At 43.6% G+C, this 13,149-nt stretch overlaps 1 protein-coding gene across 1 annotated transcript; it reads right to left on the minus strand.

Annotated features, from left to right (window-relative positions):
* Positions 1–2,515: 2,515 nt before the first annotated feature.
* Positions 2,516–10,979, minus strand: wdr18 (WD repeat domain 18). The gene is made up of 10 exons (XM_062396032.1): positions 10,660–10,979; positions 10,283–10,393; positions 9,995–10,128; positions 8,573–8,714; positions 6,887–7,030; positions 5,111–5,175; positions 4,696–4,820; positions 3,710–3,873; positions 3,436–3,504; positions 2,516–2,702 (listed from the first exon to the last, which is right to left on the minus strand). The coding sequence occupies exons 1-10, from the start codon at positions 10,867–10,869 to the stop codon at positions 2,574–2,576; spliced, it is 1,293 nt and encodes a 430-aa protein (XP_062252016.1). The 5' UTR covers positions 10,870–10,979; the 3' UTR covers positions 2,516–2,573.
* Positions 10,980–13,149: the final 2,170 nt, after the last annotated feature.

Raw genomic sequence — 13,149 nt, forward strand, 5'->3', positions numbered from 1 at the left:
GGCCTTCCTTGGGAGAGGGTGTCTGGTGGTAATGGCCGAAACACCCAATGACCCTGAGGTACACTACTGATGATGTGTCACCTTATATAGGACTAGGCAAACAAAATAGTTTTAAAATAATAGTCTAAATCACTGGTCAAAAACAAACAATCTTAAAACAACCTTTTTTAATATAAAATAAATAACAATCCTTCAACTTCAATACAGGATAAGACTAAAATAGAAAACTAAGGCATGCCAAATGAACACTAAAATCTTTTTTAATATGACAATTGTGGTGTCCTGTCATTTTAGTTTGTTAATTTCAGTCTGTGTGTTTTCTATTTCCTGTTTTATTTTGTAGCCTTGCTCTCACTGTCTTGTTTCAGCTTCTCGGTGTCTCACTTCCTGTCTTTGATTGTGTGAAACACATGAGGGCTTGTGTTTGTGTACCTGCTTGTGTTTGTGTTTTGTTTTTGTCTTGTTTAAAGCCTTTTATTATATTAAATACCTTTTTGTTAAAATCTCTGCATCCTGGGTCCATCTCCTCCCTCAAACCGTAACAACAATAATAAATAAAACCATCATTATAAAAACAAGAAAAATCCAAACAAACCTATACAAAAAGACAAGTATACAGAAAAATAAAGTTACTTAATATCAAAAACAGAAATAATCTTTTACTTTGATGTTTTACAGCTTTGATAAAACAACATCAAACAAACCAATTCGACAAAAGAGATATGTGAGACTGGAGAGTATTGATGACGTGCGTCGGCCAGTGCATTGCCTTTGGCTCCCTAGACCAAACTGCCCAGTCGACGGACAAAGCAGGGGGAGTCATCGAGATAGATCTTCTAAACCTAACCCTTAGTTCAGACAAAAACACTTTCCAAGTCTCTACGACCTTCACAAAAAAAGTTATTCAAGAATATCTCCTTGTATATATATATACAATATATCTATAAACGCAGCCTCGGGACGTAATATCTCTGTCCAATCGATCACAGCATGCAGCTCGTCCAGTGCCAGGTTGGTGTCGGCGTGGTGGAATATACACTGCTGTTATAACAACCGATGTAAACTCCCTCAGGATGTAATAAGGTGGCCATCTGATCATGAGGTGCTCCATGTCCGGAGTTAAGCCTGAAGAAATAATCCTCACATCAGAGCACCACAGATTATTCACCATGAAGCAGACAGCCCCTCCCTTGCTCTTACCTGAGTTTGTTTTCCGGTCCTGGCGGTGAATGGAGACCCCCTCGGGAACAATGGCGGAGTCCGGGATCGAGGGGTCGAGCCAAGTCTCTGTTACAAAAGTTAATGTCCCATTGAAACGCCATCCTGCTACGAAGTTCGTCCAGCTTGTTGTCCAGGGACTGCACATTAGCCAGAAGAATGCTTGGTAGAGGAAGCCGGTTCTCACGTTTCCTCATCCCGGACCAGGACGCTGGCCCACGACCCTCGTTTCCTTCGTCGTCGTATCCGTGTTCCGGGTACGGCAGGTAAACAGCGCCATGGGTAGTCGCCTTTGTTTGTTGTTGGTGGCGGTGAAAAAGTGTTTTTTACCATCAACCCGATGGACAGAAGTTGTTCTCTATCATATATGATGATAGGGTTCGCTTTCCGGAGTGCACAATACAAAATAAAGTAGAATAAATAACAAGATTGAGAAAAGAGCAGAGCTGTGGGAGAGCTGGAGACACGGCAGCCTTCCTTGGCGCCATCGTAACCATCTGGCATATTCTATATCGTGCTGGCTGATCGTAATAATAATGAAGGATCCTGTGTCACCTTGGCATCAGATAATGGTGGTGGTACAGGACCGAGGTGGCAGCTGATGATGGATCCTAACTGGCATCAGTGGACAATGACTGTGGACCCGATCTGGATGGTGGATCATGATCTTGCTGGCTGGTGACCATACACTATGATTGTAGCAGGACTGTTTGATATATAGTATTGAAGTTATCCTTTAAGATGTTTACCCTCATCAATGCTGCTAACAACTTTAATGTGGTTGTTTCCTTCACTTGACATCTGTTGCACTTCTATCCGTCCTGGGAGACGGATCCTCACGTCTCTGAGGTTTCTACGTATTTGTACCTGTTAAAAGGTTTTTAGTAGTTATTCCTGACTCTTGTTGAGGGTGAAGGACAGAGGATGTCTCACCATGTTAAAGCCCTATGAGACGAATTGTGATTTGTGAATATGGGCTATACAAATAAAATTTGTTTTATGGCCCGAACCCTTACTTATCAAAAACTAAGAAGTAATTTATACAAAGCCAGTCTAGCTAAGGGTATATATGAGCGTGGAGACCTATTCCTCCTGGGATCAATATATGATTTCTGATTCTGATTTGATGGTTTGCGTCTACCAGTGAATTGCCTTTGACTGCCCAGTCGTAAGATGAAGCAGGGGGACTCATGGAGCTCATTTAATAAACCCTCACCCCGAATGGTGTGGGGAGGTTAATAGGATACAAGATACCTTAACAACCCCCCCCCCCCCCAACATGAAACACAATAGAAAGGATGTTAAAAAAAGTTTTTTATTTTTAAACAGGCATCCACATTTGTGTAAGTGTGTGTTTATGTGGGTTTCGTGATCAGTTGACTCGAGAAGTCATAAAGATCTTTGTTGATTTTCTTCAGAGTCTGAACTTCTTCTTCCAACTCTGCGACGCGAACCTTTGTGTTTTCTCCATCACCGAACACCGACTGAAACAAATACACACAAGCACACACACACCTTTATTCTGAAGTTTGGGGACCTGGACTACGAATCCAGTTCAACATGTCCAGGATTCAGTCGCCTCAGTGGTCACATGATTCTGGTTAAACTAATTAAGTTAACTCAGGGTCTCCTCATCAAGATGTGAGCGTCTGCACATAAAAAGGTGCGGGGTTTTCAGCATATGGACAGTTTGACTGACAGCAGAGCCGAGGATCAAACTGTTATAATAAAAATCAGGACAACAAACCTCCAGAATAAAGGAAATAGTTCCAGCTGGTAAAACATCTGCGACTGTGTCAATGAGTACGTTACAGTGCCCCCTGGTGACATTTGGTAAAAAAATATGTTACGTGACCACAAAATAATAATCTGTTTACTTACGTGGAAGTGAAGAGCTTTATACTGTTTGATCTGTTATCTCCAACTTCACCTGGAGCAGTTTAGCTATTCAGCATAAGTTACCATGGTGATTTACCCCGATAACAAGGGAACGAGCTTCATAGGACTGAGTACTCTGAATTAAACCTGAAGTTACCTGATGACCACAAATACTGCTTCATGGGACAGAGCCCAGGAGGTAAGCCCCTACAACCAAAGGTTCTGGTAATAATTCCCTAACTCTAAAATAATCAATGATTTTTAGCATGATCTGAGGTCAGTTACCAATGTCCCTATTTGCATTCGGGGACTCTGAGGATCCACAGAGGAAACACTCACCTTGTCAGTCACAGCGTTCATCAGTGAGCTCAGCCTATCAGCCTTCTGCAGGTATGTCTCCTCCTCTTCCTGAAATCGCCAGAAATTAGAAAAAGATGAAAAATATATCTTCAAAATATAGTGTGAATTCAGAATGAAAGATTCGATTTTAATTATTATTCTTATTTAATGATCATGTAATTTAAAGATCCACTGACTCCGATGATCATCTGATTTTAATGATCACGTGAATAAAGAAACTGTCCACGGGGCGAGGCTACACCCGCTGACTCACCTGTGTGCAGGGAGCGAGTCGCACACAAACTTCTCCTGATTCCCCGCCGTCGCCCTCGGAGGTGTGCAGGTGTCGGCTGAAGCGCGGCAGAGGAACAGTGGGTCGACTGTCAGGTAGGAACATGTTAGCTGGAGCAGCCGTGATGAGGACATTGGTCACTGGACCTGAACAAAGACAGGAAGTTATGTCAGGTAAATCTGTTGACACAAATCACTGATGATGAAGCTTCTTTAACATTCTGGATGGTTTCATTGTCAAAGGCGTCGGCAGCTGAGTCTGACAAATTGACGGAGGCGTGGGATGGGTCCATCGGTCCAGCCAAAGGAGGGACTTTCGCTTGAAGTGACAACCTTCAGCACAGACAGGATTTGGTTATTTATGAAGTGCCAGTGATAATCACTGAGACATTTCTTCATCATGTTGCTGTTGGCCACGATCGCCTAGTATGAATGAGAGGAAGAAGTAGGATCTCCTCCAGCGAAAAAAGAAGTCAGACAATTCATTAAAAAGCCAGCAGCAAACGCAGAGAAGAAAAATGTCATTAAATTATTACCATCAGGCATTTTTTTATAAATATTGTCATTTGAATTAAAACTTTTCACCGATCCTTTTCTCATCTGAAATTCATCACTGACACGAGTAATCCCAGAAAACGAAAGTTAATGAATAATCTTTATCAACCAATCAGAGGCGAGTTGAGACTACGGGTTCTGCCCAAGCGTTTTAAAGTCATCACAAGTTGAGTCCAGTACTTTTATTGAGAAGGAGCAAGAGGCCTTCTAAAGTAAAGCTTTTCAATCCAGGTTCGAGTTAACCCAGGTTGAAGCCAATCCGGGTTAGAGTTAGCCCGGGTTGGAGTTAGCCTACGTTGAGGCTAGCCCGGGTTAATCTTGTGTTACCAGTGTTGAGCTCCAGCTGTTTGATCACGTCGGTTCTATTAGCAGTGACACAAATGACATCTGGTCACAATAATAGGCGGGGCTTACCTTTGTGGGCAAGGCAGCGGATGCTCTGTTTACTCTGAACATCCCAGAGTCTGACGGTCTCATCATGTGACCCAGAGGCGAGGAGCGTCCCGTCCATCGACACGGAGAGACATGTCACCAAGTTCCTGAGGAGACAGTTTTGATCAGATACCCTGTACTGGCACTGGTAGATAATTATTGATCCAAAACTTAAGCTTTATAAACAGTGTATATATATATATACATGTCTAGATATACACATTCATACAATGCAATCTACCAGACACTTTTTTTTTACTTTATTTATAATTACACAATGAACAGTACAACTATTATTGATTCACTGTCTCCAAAGTTGTTTCATAAACATGAAGGATGACATCCGTCACATGAAACTGAATCACATCAATGTGAATTATTATTAACCCGTTTTCACCTGTGACCTTTGAAGACCTGGTTTCCATCATTGTCGGACTGGAACGATTTGTCCCGACTGAGACTCTGAAACAGATTCAAACAGTTCATGTTAATTGACAGCAGCTCAGCCGGTTGATGTATTGATTAATCAGTGTTAGATCAGACTAGTAATAAACAGTCCGACCAATCTCTATCATCCTCACGTGACTGTTTACTGTCACACTTTTCAATCGTTGTGAGTAAAAAACCACAGGTCTTAAATGGCGGTCTTAATTATTTTTATCCGAGAACAACTACCTTCATCTTTATGTCCAAGTGACAACTGATCAAAAGTTGAAGAAATTCCCTCAAGTTGGTCTTCATTCAAGACATTCCAAGTGTGCACCATATTTTAGAGATGTTCCTGAGATATTACATGTCATTTAGCTGACGCTTTTATCCAAAGCGATTACATTTTTAGACTTACATTTTAGGGGTTCAGTATCTTGCCAAGGACACTTAGGCATGCAGATGGGATAGAGTGGGATTCGAACCGGCAACCTTCTGGCTGCAGAGCACCCGTTCTATCCCCTACGCCATGCTCTCCCACAAGGGAAAACACGTGTTTGAGAGGTCACCTTTTGAATTTTATCAGATGTAATGAATTTCTCCCAAGGCAGTTTTGATATATCACATTCACAGGATGAAGATCTGGGTGAGCTCACTGTGCCCTTGCCTTTGACCTCAAGGCATTAAAATCCCAAATGACAGAACACGTAAGAGACACACCAACACGTGATGATTCTATATGCCATTAAAAATCTCAGTAATCAGACATGTCCTTTCGCAAAAAGATGCAGAAAAACTAGTCCACACCTTTGTTACATCGAGTCTGGACTATTGTCATTCATTACTATCAGGCTCCAGCAGGAAGTCGTTAAAGACTTTCCAAAATGCCGCAGCACGTGTCCTGATGAGAACAAAGAGAAGAGAGCACATTTCTCCAGTATTAGCATCACTACACTGGCTTCCAGTTAAATCTAGAATAGAATTTAAAATTCTCCTCCTCACCTTCAAGGCCCTTAATAATATAGCGCCTTTTTACCTTAAAGAGCTAGCCTGGATGCCAGACGAACTTAGCCCCGCCCACAACATTTGAAGTCGGGAAGTTCGGTCTGGAGTCGCTCCGTTGGGGAGAAATTATGCCCGACCGGGCCACTCAGATTGTCAGGGCGGGCTTTATACGATGATGGACAGATGATCAACGGTAACGTAATCAACCACGTCATCAAAGTACCCTTGGGTTGAATTCGTTTTCAACAAACATGCCTGCCGCTGCCGCTAACTATATAGTGGATCATGATCTTGCTGGCTGCTGACCATAGACTATGATGCAGCAGGACTGATTGACATATAGTGTTGAAGTTATCCTTCAAGATGTCTACCCTCATCAATGCTGCTAACAACTTTAATCCTGATGATGTTTCCTTCACTGGACATCTGTTGACTTGTGTCCGTCCTGGGAGACGGGTCCTCACATGTGTCTCTGAGGTTTCTATGTATTTGTACCTGTTAAAAGGTTTTTAGTAGTTTGTCCTGGCTCTTGTTGAGGGTGAAGGACAGAGGATGTCTCACCATGTTAAAGCCTGATGAGACAAACTGTGATCTGTGAATATGGGCTATACAAATAAAATTTGATTCATTGATTGATATGACAGACATTTCAACTTTAAAAAGTTATGATGTAATTTATTAGATCTTATGAGGTATGATAACAGCTCTAGGGTGTGAGAGAGAATGTTATGAATCAAGTCACCTGGCTGCACAGAGACACCTGGAAAATGTTTCCATCAGTTCCTCCACAGAACAGGAAGTACTCGCAGGGGTCAAAGGTCACAGACATGATCTCCACATCAAACAGAATGGACAGGAGCAGCTCACCTGAGGACAGCTCCCACATCTGGATAAACAGAAAAACACATGTAAACATCTGTCAGATGGACAGGTTGTTTCATTTAACATGGGTGCCACAGAACAAAAGCAGATAAACAACCGTTAAACAGTCGATAAATAGCTAATTCATTCTCACTAAACAAAAATAGATGTTTCACACATATCTGTTCTCAGCTTTAACTGAGGGGACACCTGAAAAACATTTGAGGACAATCAGCTGAGGATGAAGAGTGGCGCTGATCATTTTGCTGTATTCACACTTTTTGTCACCACTGTTCACGTTACTGAACTCACATCTCTGCTTCACTGTCCGTGTTTGAGAATGGGGGGGGCGTCTCGCTCCATGAACTCTCCCTGAGTCTCTGCACCATTGACTCACCCTCAATCTGATATACTGATCAGAAATAAGCTTGGCTTGATCACTTTCCAGGGGTGAGTCGCATGGTCATGCTATCTCTTTATTTAAGTTTAGGGCAGAAAAAAGTCATATCACAATCATTTTGTTCATATCAGTCGATATATATATATATCATAATAAACATGCAATCATCGCCACTGCACTGAGGACCATTATTTTGCAGGTCAACAAGAGACTCTGCTCCTCTGATGTGTTCTAGTCACTCACTGTTAGAACTGATCTTTATAAAAACCTGCTGAATATCTCTTATGTTACTGAAACAAACCGAGTGACGTTTATTCTGCAACAATCAAGTTAAAACAATGTGTTGCGTCATAATCTGCAGGAAGAACTTCTATCTGCAGGAGTGTGTGTCTGGGTGAAACTGTCACTGTATCGATGCAGAGTCGTCCACCTCTGTGCTGTGTACGTCAACCTTACCTGATGTGGGTGTTACTCTATTCCAGTCACATGATTGGTTCGGCCTGGCCACGCTCATTATCATTGGCTATTTGTGTTGTCTGTCAAAACATGGATGGGATGAGTTCTATTGAAGTTATATCGACTTGTCTTCAATTTCTATCGGGGAAAAAAGTATATTGCGATAATTATCGTTTTATCGCCCAGCCCTACACTCGAGTATTCACTCTCTCTGTACCCGGTTGTACCGTTGTAATTCGGTCGGTAAACTTAAAAATGCCTACGTTCGGTACCTGAGTCTGTGTACTGGTGCACCTAAATGAAAAAATGTGTTGCAGCGGTGCAACCAATGTAAGAAGTTAGTCTGGAGCCATGCAAGAACAAACATGGTGCTGATGGAGAAGGTAATGATAGTAAAAGTATCATAACCTTATGATATAGATCCTGTATTTTCTGATCAATTAACAAAGTTCCCACCGCTTTGAAAACAGGTTAGCGGTTCCTCCTGCCCCGTCGCTATTTGCTACACTGCCCCCCTACGATTTCTGGTGGTACTTCTCTGTTTTGTCTGTTTCATCTATATCCGTAATGCTTGCTGTGGAAACAGTTGGATTTCAAGAGCCTTGCCATGATGTGTGTTGTAGTTTGGTGCTATAGAACTGGTACTATAGCACTTCTACAATCCAGGTCAAACAGAGCATCTGTCCACCAGTGCAGGTGTTACAGTCTTACCTTGACAGTCTGGTCTAAGGAGGCAGTGGCGACTCTGGCCTGGGCGCCCATCAGGCCGCAGTGCAGGTCTGTGATTGGTAGAGAGTGACGAGACAGGACATGACGAGGATCTGGGGTGTGATTTAAATCCAGCTGTATCACACTGAAATAAAAAGCAGTTTTCAGATTAAAACCTGCTTCAGAAGACACACACGATTCTGAAAGTGTTTACATAATATTAACAGTCAGTTAAAAACATGGAACATTTCTTTAAAGTGTGTGATAGTAATTTTACTATTTGGGCAATGATTGATATAAGGAACTACTTTGATGTTTAGAAAGATGAGCAAACGTTTCCCTTAGAGGTCAGGGTGTCGCTCAAGTAACTGATGTCCTCACACACAGGGTCACCTAACAAAGACTTCCCAGCACGGGGGATTTGTGGTGGTTGTAACATCGATAAAGGGATCTTGAAAACAGATGATACACTCCAGGGGTCTGAGACAGCGTAGGGGACAGGATATTGGTCACCTATTTCCTAACATCAAAGAGGCTGATCAATAACTTTGTTCCTCTCGAGGAGGAGCGTGAAGATGTACAAAGTGTTGCTTCTCCTGTATGTCATTGCTCAGTGTATAAAATCTTTCCCATGGTCTTGTACATTGAAGCCCATCTGCCGATGTTGAATTCATCTTCCAGAAAGACATTGTAAAGACTTGTGCTTGACTATTGAGAAATTCCCATTACAATCGCCAACATGAAAATATCAAATAATCAATCTAAACTTCCTTCAGTTTTAAGTTTAGTTTACATTTATGACAGTCACCTGAACCATGGTGACAATAAACAATATACCAAACTCTAAAAGGCCCTCTGCTATCCAGTGATTGCTCACATGAATGCGGTAATGCATTTTGTGCCAGGGCTGAGTGAGGTGAGGTGAGGTGAGGTGAGTTGTGGTGTGGTGAGTTGTGGTGAGGTGAGGTGAGTTGTGGTGTGTTGTGGTGAGTTGTGGTGAGGTGAGGTGAGTTGAGGTGTGTTGTGGTGAGGTGAGTTGTGGTGTGTTGTGGTGTGGTGAGGTGAGTTGTGGTGAGGTGAGGTGAGTTGAGGTGTGTTGTGGTGAGGTGAGTTGTGGTGTGTTGTGGTGAGGTGTGTTGTGGTGAGGTGAGGTGATTTGTGGTGTGTTGAGGTGAGGTGAGTTGTGGTGTGTTGTGGTGAGTTGTGGTGAGGTGTGTTGTGGTGAGGTGAGGTGAGTTGTGGTGTGTTGTGGTGAGTTGAGGTGAGGTGTGTTGTGGTGAGGTGAGGTGATTTGTGGTGTGTTGAGGTGAGGTGAGTTGTGGTGTGTTGTGGTGAGTTGTAGTGAGGTGAGGTGAGTTGTGGTGTGTTGTGGTGAGTTGTGGTGTGTTGTGGGGAGGTGGGTTAAGGTGAGTTGTGTTGAGTTACCTGCACAGACTCCACACCAGAGCCAGGTTGTCTTTTCCTCCAGAAATAAAATGGCTGCTGTCGTCAGTGAACTTCAGACAGGTGACATCCTGATAGTGACGACTGAGGACGGACAGCAGTTTACCTGTGCACACCTGAACCAATCAGAGAGAGGTTCAGGTGAACCAATCAGAGAGAGGGAGTTTGAATCAGGAGGACAGACGTGATGCCATAGAAACCAAAGGCTTTCACATTTTAATTCCAAAACAGAAAAGCATGAAGAATAAAGAAGAAGAAAGAAGAAGACACCTCCCACAGGTAGATGGCCTCCGCGACTCCAGCAGCGAGGAAGAGTCCGTCAGGGGAAGCTGTCACACAGGTGACCACACCTGGACACACAATCTTCTGCTGCAACTGATCCTGCAAAACAAACAAACACACACACACACACACACACACACACACAGTTATTAAATGACGTTTTTATGAACAGGGTTTGGCGTGAGCGTCCCAGAAGAGGACCGAGTGAGTCCGGGTCAACCCCGATGAGTCCGGGTGAGTCTGAGTGAGTCCGGGTCAGTCCCGATGAGTCCGGGTGAGTCCCGATCAGTCCGGGTGAGTCTGAGTGAGTCTGGGTCAGTCCCGATGAGTCTGAGTGAGTCCGGGTCAGTCCGGGGGGCTCGTACCTTCCTCTGGATCTCCCAGACGTTGATGAAGTTCTTTCCGAACTGGCCAGAGAGCAGGAACTCGCCGCGGAGCAGCGACAGCGTTCGGGCCGAGCTGTTCCCTCCCCGGTACGAGAGCAGGCTGGAGCCGCTGTACAGGTCGAACACGGTGCTGTTCCACAGCTGAGAGCCGGAGTCACTGGTCACTACAACCTCCAGAGGAGCCGACATGCTGTCTGCAACCACAACAAACCGGCACACGCGGTTCTTCTTCTTCTTCTTCTTCTTCCACTTCTTCTTCTTCTTCTTCTTCTTGTTTGTATGGTTCTTTGGCGGGTGGCAGCCGACGTTAAGGAGCACTACTGCCATCTACTGTTTTGGCCTCCGAGTTACCTGGGTCATATTAAATTATTTTGTCTCACTCAGATAAATAAATATAATAAAATATTTCCAATGACAAAGTTCTCCATGTTTGTAGTTTCTCTCTTTATCTTTTCTCCTTGTCTACCAGACTTGTGACAGTGAAGCATCACCGGCTCCACCGACTCCTCTGTTGTTCAGTGACCCTCCTGTAGGATGTGTGTTTATTTAAGCCTGAAACATGCTTCTGCGTTTTCACGGGCCCGTAAGCGCAAGAGCCCTTCCGGGTCCCTTACGTGCTTATGTATCCCTCCTTACGTGCTGACGGGTGTCGACCCCCTTTTCTAAAATTTACGGCAAAGCTCCGCAAGCTCACTCAGCCCGCAAGGCTGTGATTGGTCTGCTCTACATCCCTTCTGGAGCTGCATTTCCGGTTTCATGCCCCATAATACCGGCAGAAATCACGGAAGATTTAGAAGAACGAATATGGACCAAATAGAAGAGCACTTGGCAGAAGATATCCGATGGTATGATCACTTGTAAAACCTGTCGCTGACTGGCGGATTTGTCCGCCAGAAAAAGGCTACGAGGAGCCGCAGTGGCTATGTAAATAAACAATCGACGAAGAAGAAAGAAGGCGTCTCTAAGGTCGTCTTCGACAAAAAGCATTACTCCGCCTAGTGTTCTGGCGCGGAATTGCTTTGTAAGACGCGCAACGGTTGGGGAAGCATGAATGAAAACGAGTCTTGCGCCACAGCGGCGTGAAAAGACGCAGACGCAGTCGCAGAAGCATGTTTCAGGCTTAAGCCTGAAACATGCTTCTGACGCGGACAAATCCGCCAGTCAGTGACAGGTTTTACAAGTGATCATACCATCGGATATCTTCTGCCAAGTGCTCTTCTATTTGGTCCATATTCGTTCTTCTAAATCTTCCGTGATTTCTGCCGGTATTATGGGGCATGAAACCGGAAATGCAGCTCCAGAAGGGATGTAGAGCAGACCAATCACAGCCTTGCGGGCTGAGTGAGCTTGCGGAGCTTTGCCGTAAATTTTAGAAAAGGGGGTCGACACCCGTCAGCACGTAAGGAGGGATACATAAGCACGTAAGGGACCCGGAAGGGCTCTTGCGCTTACGGGCCCGTGAAAACGCAGAAGCATGTTTCAGGCTTTAAGTGTATTGTTGAGTCTTGTGTGTCCTCGGCCTACAGTCACCATGTTCTGCTCTGTGTTGTTTCCTCACCTCCTGTTGTATAAAGCGGTTTCCTGTGGGAGCTGCATCCAGCTGCTGTTCTCTGATCATGTTTTCTTATTGTTTTTGCTTCATATTTACTGAGTGAAATGTTCTCGACTTCTTCATGATTCAGTTCTTGATAACAAATCCACCTTCATTGCTCTGTATTCCTCTGTGTGCTGGTATCCACATAAACGTTGTAGAAAATATTCATATTTGGAAATCTCGCATATCTTATGATCTCAATGTTACTGTGGAAAATGACATTAACAACATTCATGCTGAACACGAATCTGTCCACAAAACAACCTTCCACTCTTTGAGAACAGCACGTCATCCTGATCGTGGGTCTGCTCTTTTTTCAAAAGAAATTAAGGATAGTTATTTGTTAAAAGATGGAACAATCAACATAAAGCAAGGTAGTTTTATTTGTAAAGCATAAGAAATCAATATGAATTCATAAAGCCCAAGACCCATTGTCAACATGTCAGTAGAATGTTAGGAATCTTTTCACAATGGGATTATATGACTCATTTTCATTATGGATTCATCACAAGTTACCTAATTTACGCAACACTTTTGATTTTCAAGGTAAAAGACCCGAAGCACAGAGTTTGAAAACTATTCAATTGAAAAACAACCAAGTACAGCAAACAGTTACCACAGAAGAGGTTCAGTTTACAGCAGGGTTTTTATAGAATGCTCATAATTCTTTCTCTTATGCGTTGAGCAACATGTCTGTGGGGGTCTCTGTATCCTGCTCTTGCAGGAGGTCAGTTGCTGCAAAAGTGTTCCACTCAGCCAAAATGGTTGTCCTCTAAACATTGAGCATTATGCAGCAGGCAGCAACATTATCAGGGATTACAGAAATGTACACATCACAAATCTTGGCGTGGGTGAGGGTTCTAGACATTCAGAGG

The sequence above is a fragment of the Platichthys flesus genome, chromosome 9 (genome assembly GCF_949316205.1).
Source record: "Platichthys flesus chromosome 9, fPlaFle2.1, whole genome shotgun sequence".
NCBI lineage: Eukaryota > Metazoa > Chordata > Actinopteri > Pleuronectiformes > Pleuronectidae > Platichthys > Platichthys flesus.

Coding starts and splice junctions, on each gene's coding strand:
- wdr18 (XM_062396032.1), bottom strand. CDS start 10,869: ATGTCGGCTCCTCTGGAGGTTGTAGTGACCAGTGACTCCGGCTCTCAG. Junction 5,176..6,886: donor AGGTGTCTCTGTGCAGCCAG/GTGACTTGATTC, acceptor AATCTGTTTCAG/AGTCTCAGTCGGGACAAATC. Junction 3,505..3,709: donor GACTCGCTCCCTGCACACAG/GTGAGTCAGCGG, acceptor TGGCGATTTCAG/GAAGAGGAGGAGACATACCT.